At 46.2% G+C, this 13,323-nt stretch overlaps 1 protein-coding gene across 7 annotated transcripts in view; it reads left to right on the top strand.

Moving 5' to 3' along the window:
- Window positions 1-521: 521 nt before the first annotated feature.
- Window positions 522-13,323, top strand: part of LOC124265050 (uncharacterized threonine-rich GPI-anchored glycoprotein PJ4664.02-like) — a 56,933-nt gene continuing 44,131 nt past the window's right edge. For all 7 annotated transcript variants that reach the window (XM_046699843.1, XM_046699844.1, XM_046699845.1 and 4 more), the window contains exon 1: window positions 522-985. In XM_046699843.1, coding sequence (XP_046555799.1) covers window positions 883-985 — 103 coding nt within the window. In that variant the 5' untranslated portion in view covers window positions 522-882. The remainder of the gene's footprint in view (window positions 986-13,323) is intronic.

Below are 13,323 nucleotides of genomic sequence, written 5' to 3'. Positions count from 1 at the left end.
GAAATCACAGCCTGGGTATAAGCGCTATATTGAACACGTACACTTGGACGGTCTATCAGAGATTGTCACCGAAACAGGTTTATTTACTAATATTTCAGTCCCAGTTCTGACCCTTGTCCACCCCGGGCCTCCATTCCTTAACACCTGGATCAATCAATTAAACCTGATTGTCCTCTACCCTGGGTTCCCCGCCCCCTACCATCGCACCCCCACAGTTTTGATGTGTGGAGGTGTGATCGTTCACCTGTGCCAGGTAAACTGAAAAGATAACAATAACAGTGATGCCGGGTTGAAACTCGCGGCTTGGGTTTGTCAATGGACATGTGTCACTCCCCATTCTTGAATGAGACTTGCGAAGCCGGGACAGTTCCCTACCTGCCCGGACGAGCCCATTAAAGATCGGGGTCATAGGATACGGGCCACGCCGTCAAGGTAGCTTGACTGACTCAATATAAAACGTTTGTGCTACAGCCCCGTGGATCGATCGTTTCTGTGTCTCCTTGCCGTGAACGGTCTTGAGACAGGGAGCTAGTCACACAGGCTTGTACACATACTCCGACTCCCCTCGGGTGTGCAATAGACTGCGCCAGGTATTCATGTCCGCGCGACAGAGTCGTCCTACAAGTTAGGTGTGTCAGTGAGCCTCCGAGACGTACGAGACAGTCCACCACACACCGGTCACTGTCACACAGCACATGGTCAACACGCTCTCTACCTGTCCGGCCTCTTTCACCTGTAATCAACGACATAACGCTACTCTCTGACAGGTATTACACCTACCACGTGCCGGCGTCTCGCAGAAGGATATATATACAGGATTATTATAGAATGCCCAGTGGTCACTGACGTGCTAGTATTGTGTGTGACTCTTGGACATCCATCATGTGGTCAGTAGCGGACACCTGTCTTACAGACACCCGTATGAGAACTTGGTTTTCCGTGGGACTGATATTCGCCGTGTGTGTGACTGGAACAGCTAGTCAAGGTAAGATACTACTACATCCGTGTTCAATGTCAGATAAGAGGAAGGGATAAAACATAAAATCCCGACCCACGTAACCCCACCCCATCAGAATCGGTCACTCCCAGGGGGCACCGAGTCTGAATGTTGAGGTGGGATGTCATGAACTAATAACTGATATATTTCATTATTTGTACGTCGTATTCCCTGTTAACATGTGAATACATTGTCGTCACTAGTAAGCGTGTGTCCGTTATTTCCTGTATTTCAATCACGTGTGGATCCGGACGAGAGCGTATGTCACATAGCTGTATAATATATAGCCAAACACGAGCTCATGTATCTGAGGGGAGTTTACGTTATATATAGTACTGACTGTTAAACCATCACCAACCTCGCCCGCGACTTGTTCAACCACCCGACGGGAGGAAGGTGTATATATCACTGCACGGACCTTTGAAATGAATACAATGCATTATCTGTATAACAATGTTTATCCGTTTTTCTCTGTTCCTTGTATTTCCGTATGACACAATATCGTTCAGTAGGAACATTGTGTATCTACGACATATGATCTGAAGATACAAGCTAGTTCCAAGAATGGCTGAAAGAATTGCCATTGATCTGTTTACAGCCACTGTAGGGTTTATATGCAATGTAAAACACGGTTACACTGCCCCCACGCTGACTTACATCAGTATAACGAACTACGGTTATAACGAATACAAGTGTTCCCTTTGAGTTCGGAATAACCATGGTGTACTGTGGTTCGTATCATTTAATCAGTTACACCAAAGGGTTTACATGACACACAACCTCAGCTTCACGACATGTGCCATATTCTGCGTATGGGGTGGTCGAGAGTGTCGTAAATTCATCATTTTGTTTTATCAGTATCATAAAGTATAGTGTATTAGTCATTATGTGGCGTTGTATACTATTATGTATAATATTTGTTATGGAAACTGCTGAACTGATTGGAGGTGAACGTGGACTCATGCTCTCTTGTTGGCCTGTCAATACACGTTCATATCGCTCTGTTTTGTCAGACATAACACAACCTCTGCGTATCATCATCATATAGCGAAGCGTATCAATTATGATCTGGTTTTGTAAACTATCATGTATAATATTCGTAATGAAAAGTACTGAACTGAATGGAGGTGAACTGGGACTCGTTAATAACGCGCTGTATTCGTACATGCACTAAGGCATGGTCTATTGAATTTAGGGGAGGGGTAGTTTTTGCCGTTGTGGACTTTTTATGTTAAATTGTATTTTATTTAATTAATTGATGTGTTTTATTGCGGGGGAGAGTGAGGGAGTAATACGAAATCCCGCCGTTTCCTCCCCCCTCACCATTTTATAACACCTTGCAAGCAGACCACTGTCACTGTTATTGTCTCCACCATCCCTCGTGAACCTGCTCGGGAGCGCCCCCTGTCGGCTGACCCAGGGCGGGGCACCTGGGCTGCACGGCCGCGGCTACTACCGGGCGATGTACTAGATTGATAGCTCTTCCGTCAGGTATCTTACATTACAGAGAGTGACATCTTGATAGCTGCTTCATGTTCATTATAGATCATAAATAGATCGGTTGATGATCCTAGCACGACATGATGCAATTTTATACATCATATGTTTAATATCACTCTTAATGTTCGGGGCGGTGAGGTTGCCTGGCGGTTAAAGAGTTCGCTCGTCACGCCGAAGACCCGGGTTCGATTCCTCACATGGGTACAATGTGTGAAGCCCGCGTCCCCTGCCGTGATACTGGTGGAATATTGCCAAAAGCGGCGTAAAACTAAACTCTCTCAAACTGGCATTGGAAACAATCTGTAATCGACATGTAATATATATATAAAAACCTCAAACAGCAGTTGGTAGTACTTATTAGTTTATCGATCTAAGTCATATGGGCGACACGCCCCGACTGCAGCCGCTGACACACGGACATACTGACGCGATGATGTTGCCGATGTTGCGAGATGCCGGGAGACAGTAGAGACAGGGCACACACCTAGTTGTTGGGCTGGCAGATAAGGGGATTAATGGCCTGTGCATTCCGGTCCTTAAACACGAAGCATCGTCACTGTCATGAAGGTGACCGCGGCAGCGACACACCTTGTCGTGAAATATTTGGGCGGCTTCCTGCGCGTGTTTGGTGATGGTTAATGGAGGCGCGAGATGTGCAGAGGATGTGTATGACGGTAACTTCACTGTAACATCACTGTAACATCACTGTATCTTGAAAGTAGCGAAATGGCGAGGATTGAAGCGAGACAGACTTCTGACAGACTTCTGAGACACATACATGTCCATGTTACCATGACACATGGATATGAGGGTTAGTGTGTCGCAGATAACCCAAAGGATAATGAGTGAGTGAGTGAGTATGGATTTACGCCGCTTTCAGAAATATCCAACAATATCAAGGAGGAGGACACCAGAGATAGACTTCACACATTCTACCCATGTGGGGAATCGAACCCGGGTCTTCGGCGTGACTAGCGAACCCTTTAACCACTAGGCTACCCCACCGCCTGCAGGGATCATGAAGCCCAATGGGTTCCCACATCGACTACGCTGCCTTTACAGCCGTCCTGGCGTAATGGAGACTATTAACGTTTTAGAGAATTATATAAGGGGAGGCGGGATAGCCAAGTGGTTTAAGCGTTCGCTCGTTACTTCAAATCCTTGATTCGATTCCCTACATGGGTAGAATGTGTGGAGCCCATTTCTGGTGTCCCCCGCCGTGTTATTACCGGAATATAGCTAAAGGCGGCGTAAAACTAAACTCACTCACTTTGAGAATTATATGTGAAACTGCGACACTCCTAACGCCCTCCTCAAATCCCCACCCCAAACCCCACCCCGTCATAATTCTGCACCCTCGTGACATCATATCCATGGCGATGAAACACGAAATACTCTGTCCACCTCTTTGACTGACTGACTGACTGACTGAGTTTGGTTATGCGGGACGCTTTCTGGAGGTAGGGGTGATGTTTGTTATGACTGGACTGTTCGGTTTTGAGTAGGACTGCATTGTTGTGTGGTAGAGGTGGTGTTCTTAGAGATCTGGGTGTCGTTGTACGAAGCAAACAAAGCGCTACGCCAGTCGTAAGTCTATGTTAAGGTATGGGAGTTACGATCACCTTAGCGCTACGCCAGTCGTAAGTCTATGTTAAGGTATGGGAGTTACGATCACCTTAGCGCTACGCCAGTCGTAAGTCTATGTTAAGGTATGGGAGTTACGATCACCTTAGCGCTACGCCAGTCGTAAGTCTATGTTAAGGTATGGGAGTTAAGATCACCTATACGCCAGTCGTAAGTCTATGTTAAGGTATGGGAGTTACGATCACCTTAGCGCTACGCCAGTCGTAAGTCTATGTTAAGGTATGGGAGTTACGATCACCTTACGATCGCAGTCGTACAACGTCTAGTCGTGGTATGTTCTTGTGTTATGGGGATACGCAGTCGTAAGTTGCATGGTGGGCGCTGAGATTGTCATGGTGTATTCGGGTGTTTTGGTTGATAGCAGGGTTGTTGTGGGTGGCACAAGCGGTGTCGTGGGTGGTAGAAGCGGTGCCATGGGTATTAGAAGCGGTGCTACGGGGTGACAAAGGGCGGCGTTCTCAGTACAAGAGTATTATAGCATCCCGAGGGCATTGAGGCATTTACCTGTCGTCCATGCAGCTGCTCCCAAGTGAACGCTGGTGTTTACCTGGTGATGTAAGTGTATTCTTCACACAGACAGTGATTATCTCAAACAGCCCATTGTCAGTTGACACAGGCTTGCAGAGAGCCCTCACCGTGTTGACCCTAGCCGTGTGTCGGTGGATCTGACAACTGACTCAATTAAGCGGCGAATGCTTCGGTTGTGAGAGAAGCTGCTTCAGGCGGCTTCTGTGGGCGAGGAATATATCATCACCTGCCCGACACGCGTCCACGCCAATGAGATGGGGACGATTATTGTTACGATAAACTGACATTGCAATTACTGATTTAATAACCGAAAGCCAATAACAATTTGGATGATATACAGACCGTTTTTCTAACCTCGAATGGTTGATGGGGTAGCCTAGTGGTTAAAGCGTCCGCTGAGTGAGTGAGTTGAGTTTTACGCCGCACTCGGCAATATTCCAGCTGTATGGCGGCGTTCTGTAAATAATCAGATCTGGACCAGGCAATCCAGGGATCAACAGAATGAACATCGATCTACGCAATTGGGATGCGATGACATGTGTCAACCCAGGCAGCGAGCCTGACCACCCGATCCCGTTAGTCGCCTCTTACGGCAGCGAGCTGACCATTCCGATCCTGTTAGTCGGCCGCTTACGACAAGCATGGTTATAGCGTTCCCCCTTGTCAGGCCAAATACCCGGCTTCAATTTCACATGGGTACAATGTATGAAGCCCATTTTCTGGTGTCCACCGCCTTGATATTGATGGAATATTAGTAAAAGCGGCGTAAAACTGAACTCACACTCTCACTCACTAACAGCGTCCGCTCGTCACGCTGAAGGCTCGGTCTTGACTGGCCACATGGGGAACAATGTTTGAAGAACAATTCCACTTCGATCTGCGCAGTTGAGATACGATGACATGTGACCACCCGATACAGCGAGCCTGACCAGCCGATCCCGTTAGTCACCACTTACGACAAGCATGGATCCAATTCTAAACCGGCATCTTCACGGGTTGTTAAAATGTAAACCTTATATCCAGACCTATGTGATTCCAGCACCCCGGGGTTCACCCCCACTCAAGCCCCACCTCAACGCCAATCTTCACCCCCTACCTACCTCTGGTTGCGCAGGAGATCTATACAGAACCATTCCATTCAGACCAAGGTCAGGTTCAAGGCTATTACACATGTACATTATTCTGTCCCGCGCACATGTATTTATGACACCTGAATGTAAGCTACCCTCCGCTTTGTAAAACCCTTAACACAAGGTTACGATTCGCATGTATCTTTAAGTAAGGCATTCTCGGTTCAGTAATCACGACGTACAGGGGCAACGTCGCGGCCGTGCGACGACACAACAGAACATGCGACCTGCCCTAACTGCATGTATGTGTGCCAGTAATGAAGGTGAAATTGCCACGTTTCTGGTTCATGGTCGGTCACGGAATTGTCATCAAAACGGCGGGACGTCTGCCAAAAGTCATAACGGAGCGCAGATCGATATTTGATTTGATTAATAATTCATGGTTTGAAAATGGTCTTCGTTTATTGATTATCGGCACCATAGTTCGAAGTATTACTTGTGTGGATTATAAAAGTGTGTACAATGTATAGTTGAAGGGCAACTGCATGTACACATTTTTGTAATGAAAGAGACCAATATCTGTTGCTATGAGGCTACCACGTGATCCACGTCAAGTATCAAGTGTACAGTTTGGCTAACGTCATCAGAGACAGTGAGGCCCTATGACCAAAGTGTTTAGTCTACCATCGAGAATGACCCGTGTATGCGATATCGAGGCTACAATTGTGTCTTCAGCTTCAATGAGATAAAGGCTACAATCTGATCCACGACTTTAAGACAGATCAAGGTTAAGATCAGATATGCGTCTTCATTGGCATCATGACTGCAATGTACCCGTTACGATCCGGGTTAAAATTGATCTTCAGTAACCCATGCCGACCTGTATGACACAAGGCTCGCTGTCATTATATCCCAATTGCGTAGATCGATGTTGATGATGTTGATCACTGGATTGTCTGATCCAGACTCGATTATTTCCAGACTGCAGCCATATAGCTGGAATATTGCAGAATGTGGCATAAAACTAAACTCGTTCACGCACTCAAGTCCACGACTTTGGTTGTATCAAGACTACAATCGGAACTTTGTCTTCAGTGACACCATGGCTACAGTCAGGTCCACATCTAAGATCGAGGGCGTGTCGGCCACACGTCTTCAATGCGAGGGTAAACCGTCAGCTACGTTTATCTCACCACGGGGTATTGTATATACTGGTCAGATGACAAAGAAAAATTGCAATTAAGCGGTAACCTGTTCCATCTCGATGTTACTGACTCAGCACACACGTTATTCAAAAGAAGAATACTAATTCTTTTACAGTCTTGAAGAAACTAAAAATGGGAGGTAATGGCCGTAATATTGCTATAATGCAATGAATGATGATGAGATGTGCCAGTTTCGGCGTGTCGCCCACCTTCTAAAGTCTGTGCCGTCATTACCGTTTTCAGAGGAACACTTTTACTATAGTGAGACCTCGACCTGTGTATGTAGTGACACGTTGGGTACATCATTCGTGAACATATATCCTTTTTAATTCGATTTTTAATTTGACGGTATTCGCTTGAGTGATTGCAGACTCGTTGTTCTTCATGATGGAAATTATGAACGTGTAGTACACTGGGGGTCCATGGTTGTGTCTCTCCGCGTGCTATGATCCACCTGCTGTTGTCAGATGTTGGGTGTATGTGCATGAATTAATAAAACAGTGACGTCTGAACCGAGTGTTCATCTTTCATCTTCACTGAACACACACAACACCACTACCGCCACCCCTTACCCTCTCATGAAGACATGACTGAACACCATTCTGGACCCATCCACTCCACGGCTCTAGCGCCTTCCATCACAATGAAGACGCATTGTATGTGCTGCACAGAACCCTATCCCCCCCCCCTAATCCTCTCCCCATCTCTCCTCTACCCCTCACCCCAACCCTCCTCTACGCCCTCACAAGAACCCTCCTCTATCCCAACCCCATCCCTCTTCTAATCCCTAACCCGTCCTCCTCTATCCCTTCCCCATCCTCCTCTATCCCCACCCCTCCTCTACCCCCTCACCCAAGCCCTCCTCTACCCCTCATCCCATCCCTCCTCACCCCTCACCCCAACCATCGTCTATCCCACCCCATCCCTCTTTTAATCCCCTAATCCCGTCCTCCTCTGCCCCACCCCATTCTCCTCTGTCCCCATTCCACCCCTCCACTACCCCCTCACCCCAACGCTCCTCTAGCCCCATCCCTCCTCTACCCCCCCCACCCCATCCTCCTCTATCCCCAGATCCAACCCTCTACCCCTTCACCCTATATCCCCACCTCCAACCCTCCTCTGGCCCCATCCCTCCTTTACCCCCATCCTATCCTCCTCTATCCCCACCCATCCCTCCTCTGGCCCCATCCCTCCTCTACCCCCACCCCATCCTCCTCTACCCCCCCACCCTAGCCCTCCTTTACCCCATCACCCCAACCCTCTTTCTACTCCCTCACCCCATCCACCTCTATCTTTGGTCTGTCTGAGGGTATCTTTGGTCTGTCTGAGGGTATCGTTGGTCTGTCTGTCTGAGGGGTATCGTTGGTCTGTCTGAGGGGGTCTGTCTGAGGGTATCGTTGGTCTGTCTGAGGGTATCGGTATGTATTCCTCTTCTGTCTGAGGGGTATCGTTGGTCTGTCTGAGGGGTATCGTTGTTCTGTCTGAGGTGTATCTTTGGTCTGTCTGAGGGGTATCGTTGGTCTGTCTGAGGTTGTATCTTTGGTCTGTCTGAGGGGTATCTTTGGTCTGTCTGAGGGTATCTTTGGTCTGTCTGAGGGGTATCTTTGGTCTGTCTGAGGGTATCGTTGGTCTGTCTGAGGGGTATCGTTGTTCTGTCTGAGGGTATCGTTGTTCTGTCTGAGGTGTATCTTTGGTCTGTCTGAGGGGTATCTTTGGTCTGTCTGAGGGGTATCGTTGGTCTGTCTGAGGGTATCGTTGGTCTGTCTGAGGGGTATCGTTGGTCTGTCTGAGGGTATCGTTGTTCTGTCTGGGGGTATCGTTGTTCTGTCTGAGGGGTATCGTTGGTCTGTCTAAGGGGTATCTTTGGTCTATCTGAGGGGTATCTTTGGTCTATCTGAGGGGTATTGTTGACTAGTCTGAATTAAATCCCAGGACTCTTTCAAGTGTTTCTTTAGTCTGGCCAGGGAGTTTCCTTAGTCTGTCTGAATTAATAGTTGGTCTCTCCGGTGTGTATCGTAGTCTGTCTGCGTGTATTATTGATCTGTCTGCGTGTATTATTGGTCTGTCTGCGTGTATTATTGGTCTGTCTGCGTGTATTATTGAAGTGTGCGTGTATTATTGATCTGTCTGACGTGTATTATTGATCTGTCTGACGTGTATTATTGGTCTGTCTGACATGTATTATTGGTCTGTCTGACGTGTATTATTGATCTGTCTGCGTGTATTATTGAAGTGTGCGTGTATTATTGATCTGTCTGACATGTATCGTAGTCTGTCTGCGTGTATTATTGATCTGTCTGCGTGTATTATTGATCTGTCTGCGTGTATTATTGGTCTGTCTCACATGTATTATTGGTCTGTCTGACGTGTATTATTGATCTTTTCGCGTGTATCATTGATCTGTCTGCGTGTATTATTGGTCTGTCTGACTCTGACGTGTATTATTGATCTGTCTGCGTGTATTATTGATCTGTCTGACGTGTATTATTGGTCTATCTGACATGTATTATTGGTCTGTCTGACGTGTATTATTGGTTTGTCTTGGTCTGTCTGACGTGTATTATTGGTCTGTCTGACGTGTATCATTCGCCTGTCAGTCACGTATGGTTGGGCTGTCCTACTTATATTATTGGTCTGTCTGACGTGTATTATTGGTCTGTCTGACGTGTATTATTGGTCTATCTGACGTGTATCATTCGCCTGTCAGACACGTATGGTTGGGCTGTCCTACTTATATTGTTGGTCTATCTGACGTCTATCATTGGTCTGTCTGACGTGTATTATTGGTCTGTCTGACGTGTATTATTGGTCTGTCTGACCTGTATTATTGGTCTATCTGACGTGTATCATTCGCCTGTCAGTCACCAATGGTTGGGCTGTCCTACTTATATTATTGGTCTATCTGACGTGTATTATTGGTCTGTCTGACATGTATTATTGGTCTGTCTTGGTCTGTCTGACCTGTATTATTGGTCTATCTGACGTGTATCATTCGCCTGTCAGTCACGTATGGTTGGGCTGTCCTACTTATATTGTTGGTCTATCGTCCATGCATACGGTCGACATACGTGCATGTTGGAAGGAGACACTGTTTGTACGCGATAAACGTTTACACGTGTTTGCATATCGCCGACATAACACGATATTGAAATTTTTAATCACCTCTGATTTATAGGGCACTGCTAACAATCCAGATCTAATTTTATTTCACAGTTATGTTTAACGTCCCAGAACTCACGTTCATGTGTGCAGATACTATCATAACCACCTCGCCATATTGAACCATTATCCCGAAACATGTATCCTTACACGAAGCCGCCCATTGAGCATATTTACAATATAAAAAATAAAATACTGAATCGTGTCAAATCACAAGCCACACCGCAAAACCGCCATCAATCACGTGACATGTAACAACGCGTTTTCAATCTGTCACCGTTCGCCATTCAGCCTGAGCACCGACTTACTCATTCGTGAACATTTGAACAGGTGCAGTCATATTTAAAAGCAGTTTTATTTCCTGCTTGAGCATTTCAGAAGAAATCACAAAGCGTGACGTCACAGTGCGTGTGTTAGATCCAGATCTGCGCATAACCTAAATATTTGTGGCTGTATAATCCACCCACTTATCGGGCGGGCTGATATAGTCGCCTGCAGTCAACTATGCGTTATTGAACGTTATTGCGTCTGTATGAGATCATTCCATTCATTGTGTTCCTTGTCACTATGCAGTGGGGTGTGTGTACAAACTATCCTGCCTACACCAACTTACACACAGGTATTCAGGGTAGGGCACGGTGTCCCCCTTCAAAGTATCCTAGTTTACAATGACTTATTCACTGAGGCGTCAATACGTTGAACTTTATCGGTCGGAGAGCAAGTCTCTGGTTTTAGTCTTTTTTCTGTGTTCTAACTGTAAGTCCCACGGTATGGCGAGGTAGGTGGATTAGCCTTGCGGTAAAAGCGTTCGCTCGTCACGCCGAACATCCGGGTTCGATTCCCCACATGGGTACAATTGTGTGAAGCCATCTTTTAGTGTGCCCTGCCGTGATATTGCTGGAATATTGCTAAAATGACGTCAAATTAAACTCACACTAGATTTTTTTTTCTAGATTTACATGCTAGATGCTAGATTTACATGCTAGATTTAGATGCTAGATTTACATTCATATCTGTGGTATTCTAGTTGTTTCTAACGCCTTTCACTGACAGGTTTATAAAAATTATCTCGTCACGCCGAAGACCCGGGTTCGATTCCCCATATGGGTACAGTGAGTGAAGCCCATTTCTGGTGTCCCCCGCCGTGATATTGCTGGAATACTGCTAAAAGCGGCGTAAAATCCAACTCACTCACTCACCACTATTGCTGAATGAAGATGGAGATGAGAAACATGTAAGACATACGTTTGGTTGATTCCGCATGATTGGAACATAATGTAGAAATAGGAAAAGGGAATGAGTGCATGTTTGTTAAGTGAGATGACCACGCCCTAAGAATGGACGACACCGAGTGGTTGAGAATATGTACACACAGTCTGCTTGTTCCCACAATGCAATCATCCGCTTAAGTAGAATCGTCCGGTGCACCGTGGGACGTTGACGGTGGGGATTTTGTTACCATGACGTCATAATCAAATGACGTCACTTATCTCTGTCACTGAAGTTAGGTATCTGGGTACCGATCCACAAAGCGTTCGTAACGTTACGACCTGTCGTAACTCTATAGTTTATCATAGGCTTACGAATGTTGTAGCGCTACGAGCGTGTGGTGGATCTGGACGTGAACTTTTTAAACTCACATTTTACAGGTATGGGGTAGTGTATGCCGGTCTGTATTGCTTTGTACAACAGGTGCCTTCGTCCAGCTAACGTTACAAATATGTGTCAAGTAGACACGCCCACCGGTAGAGATGGTGTTTGTTGTTAACATATTCCTTTCAAATATTCACTTTTGTTCACTCGACCCATTTAAATCTGATCTCCTTAAATCCCACACTTTATGGCTCTTCTTATATTTTTCACATTAAATAACTAGCATTATGGTTATTTAAATTCCTGAAGATATCGTGGTTTAGCGTGAGAAAGTCAGCCTACATTGTCACATGAGATGTCATGAATCAGTGCATGTAGGTAAATGAAACATTTGCGGCGGAGTGGCACTGACACACATATAGAGAATGTAACCAGTAGCTCACTCACTCACTCACAGACTCACTCACTGACTCACTCACTGACTCACTCACTCACTGACACACTGACACACATATAGAGAATGTAACCAGTATCTTATGCTTTCTGTAAGATGCTATGAGAAATAGTAAGTGACATTATGTTCCCAAGGACGTCGGACGATTCTCACTCACTCACTGACTTCCTTCCTCACTCACTCACATACTCACTCACTCACTCGGGATCGGGCTCGCAATTAGTGACATTATGTTCCAAAGGACGTCGAACGATTCTCACTCACTCGCAAACTCACTCACTCACTCGGGATCAGGCTCGCAATTAGTAAGTGACATTATGTTCCTAAGGACGTCGGACGATTCTCACTCACTCACATACTCACTCACTCACATACTCACTCACTCACATACTCACTCACTCACATACTCACTCACTCACTCAGGATCGGGCTCGCTGACTTGGTTGACACATGTCATCGGTTCCCATTTGCGCAGGTCGATGCTCATGCTGTTGATCACTGGATTGTCTGGTCCAGACTTGATTATTTACAGACCGCCGCCATATAGCTGGAGTGCGGCGTAAAACAACACTCGCTCAAGTGTTAAGGCGTGTCCATCACGCCGTCATTTCACTGTACCCTGGTGATGAAGATCCACTGCTCTTATACCTGTATAACATATTTTTAACTGTTACATGTGTGGCGCAAAAAAATGTGCTTTCAGAAAGACAGAGAAACAGGCATTTATCCTTCGAGTATATCTTGGTTCACGTATGTTTTTCGGTTGCCATGACGGCTGTGACGAATGGGCTAAAACAGTCTCTCGCCGCATTAGACGTTATCATTGCGCAGGTCACAGAGACATATGAATAATCTACAAGTCACTGGGAACCTGGAATTCCATCATTGTTTAATGTTCCGAGATAACTGACTTTACAAACTGTAGGACTGTGGCACAACCAGCAATATATCGTCATCGAGTGGGGCTATGAAGAGGCGATGGTTTGGAGGAGAGATAGAAATTGGGGTAGGGATGAGATTGGGGTGGATGAGTGAATGAGTGAGTGAGTGAGTGAATGGTTTTACGCCGCGGGGGGCACCAGAAATTGGCTTCAGAAATGGGCTTCAGACATTGTAACCATGTGGGGAATAGAACCCATATCTTCAGCGAGACGTGCGGACGCTTTAACCGCT

This window comes from Haliotis rubra, unplaced genomic scaffold, assembly GCF_003918875.1.
Source record: "Haliotis rubra isolate DU_JTF1 unplaced genomic scaffold, ASM391887v1 Scf96, whole genome shotgun sequence".
Taxonomy (NCBI): Eukaryota; Metazoa; Mollusca; class Gastropoda; order Lepetellida; family Haliotidae; genus Haliotis; species Haliotis rubra.
The sequence above is the reverse complement of the archived record's forward strand: the minus strand, read 5'-3'. Positions and strand labels throughout refer to the sequence as shown.